This window comes from Belonocnema kinseyi, chromosome 7, assembly GCF_010883055.1.
Source record: "Belonocnema kinseyi isolate 2016_QV_RU_SX_M_011 chromosome 7, B_treatae_v1, whole genome shotgun sequence".
NCBI classification, from domain to species: domain Eukaryota; kingdom Metazoa; phylum Arthropoda; class Insecta; order Hymenoptera; family Cynipidae; genus Belonocnema; species Belonocnema kinseyi.
The window spans coordinates 69,979,369-69,980,971 of record NC_046663.1 but is presented as its reverse complement, the minus strand read 5'-3'; the positions used below and the strand labels follow the sequence as shown (position 1 = coordinate 69,980,971).

At 28.6% G+C, this 1,603-nt stretch overlaps 2 protein-coding genes across 2 annotated transcripts in view; both read right to left on the bottom strand.

The window, feature by feature from the left end:
- LOC117177186 (nose resistant to fluoxetine protein 6-like) overlaps positions 1–1,570 on the bottom strand; it is a 2,504-nt gene extending 934 nt beyond the window's left edge. Inside the window, exons 1-5 of the mRNA XM_033367710.1 lie at positions 1,457–1,570; positions 978–1,146; positions 702–898; positions 487–625; positions 216–411 (exon numbers count right to left, since the gene is read on the bottom strand). Of these exons, the coding sequence (XP_033223601.1) occupies positions 216–411; positions 487–625; positions 702–898; positions 978–1,146; positions 1,457–1,536 (781 nt within the window). The 5' untranslated portion in view covers positions 1,537–1,570. The remainder of the gene's footprint in view (positions 1–215; positions 412–486; positions 626–701; positions 899–977; positions 1,147–1,456) is intronic.
- The window catches only part of LOC117176489, a 5,044-nt gene continuing 4,976 nt past the window's right edge, over positions 1,536–1,603 (bottom strand). The window contains exon 5 of the mRNA XM_033366742.1: positions 1,536–1,544. Within this exon, the coding sequence (XP_033222633.1) occupies positions 1,536–1,544 (9 nt within the window). The remainder of the gene's footprint in view (positions 1,545–1,603) is intronic.

The following is a 1,603-nucleotide window of genomic DNA, read 5'->3' as shown; positions in this document are numbered from 1 at the left end:
GTCATTAAGTTGTAATGAAAATCTGAAAAATTATTTCAAAAATTATTAGTAGAGGAAAGAAAATAAACATATACAAAGAACGAAAATTACACTCAAATATTTTCAAATTTAAAGATAAAGAATTCAAATATTCTACATTGAAAGATTTAAAACTCCGTAATAATTATAATTAATGATAAATACTATAAATTCAACTGTTTATATTTTGATTTTACCTAAACCATCGCCAATTGTGATTAGCAGTGCGGCAGAGCATATGCTAAAAGCGAAGATTGGCCTATGAAGACTTCCATAGAGAGCTTTTACAAAAAGACTTGGTTTCTCATTTGGATCCATAAATTGAAACCCAAGATTTTGAATATAAAGACTCAATACTACTACTTGTAGAATAAATAAAATTCGAGAGCACATCTAAAAAACATATATTTTTGTAATAATGGAAAATCTAAATAATAATTTTTACTTAAGAATTTTGTTCGATTTTACCTTCGGGAGTCGCCAAGTCGCAAATTTGTAATCATAAATAAAAGCTCCCATAATTATTCCAACAATATATGCTGGTAGATGCATATGGGTTTTAATATAGTAATTTCTGAAATAGGGATGATCATCTATTCTGCGGCAACTAGGAGACAAAAATTAAGTAATGAAAATGGAGAGAAATGATTTTATTTATGTACCCAAATAATAATAATACTTACTTTCCTAATGCTATAACAAATGGTTCTATATCATATTTATAAGTCACATAAAATGGTATTAGAGTAGAAATAATTAAAAAGCTTCCAAGAAATACGTAGCCGATTATACGAGGTAGTTTCCAAAATATGCCCACTAGAAATAATCCGACTATAAAACATTGGAAATCCACAGACAGATACCAAGATTGAAGCATACACTACAAAAAACGTGTTAAAGAGTCTATATTTTTTATGAAAAATATTGTGAAATAATTTGCAATTTTACTTAAGACCTACTCTATTTTCTCCATTGGCATAATTGCTGATAAAAAGGAGATTCTCCCACCAATAACTTGAACAAGAGTCTCGATCAAATCCAAATCTATTTTCCCAAAATGGCCCAGTACCAAATTTGTCAAGCAATACTGCGTAAGCAAAAATTACGAATGCATAAGATGGTACCAATCTGGAACCAAAATAATTATTATTGAAGATCTCCTTTTAGTAAATATTTAAGAATTTTAGGCATTCGGCACTAAAAAATTATTTTTCAAACGTTAAAAAAGTAATACATACTTATGTACATATAGTTTTCAAACACACACTCAATTTACAAATTCTAAGCTTTGGATACTGAATAATTTATAATTAGAATCGTAATACACTCATCTCCAGAAATAAGCACCCACAGTTTACACAACTCCTAAAACTTAAGAACATGTAAAAAATTCCAAATTAGAACTGAAATAAAAATTAAAAAATGGTTTCGTGCTTACCTCACAAATCGATGTATAATCAAAAACAGCACATTTAATCGTTTCCACTTTTCCATATATTCTAATAATAGATAAGACATTACAAGTCCTCCGATTCCAAGATATCCATCCACGAGAATAGATCCATTGTAAAATATCACCATTAGG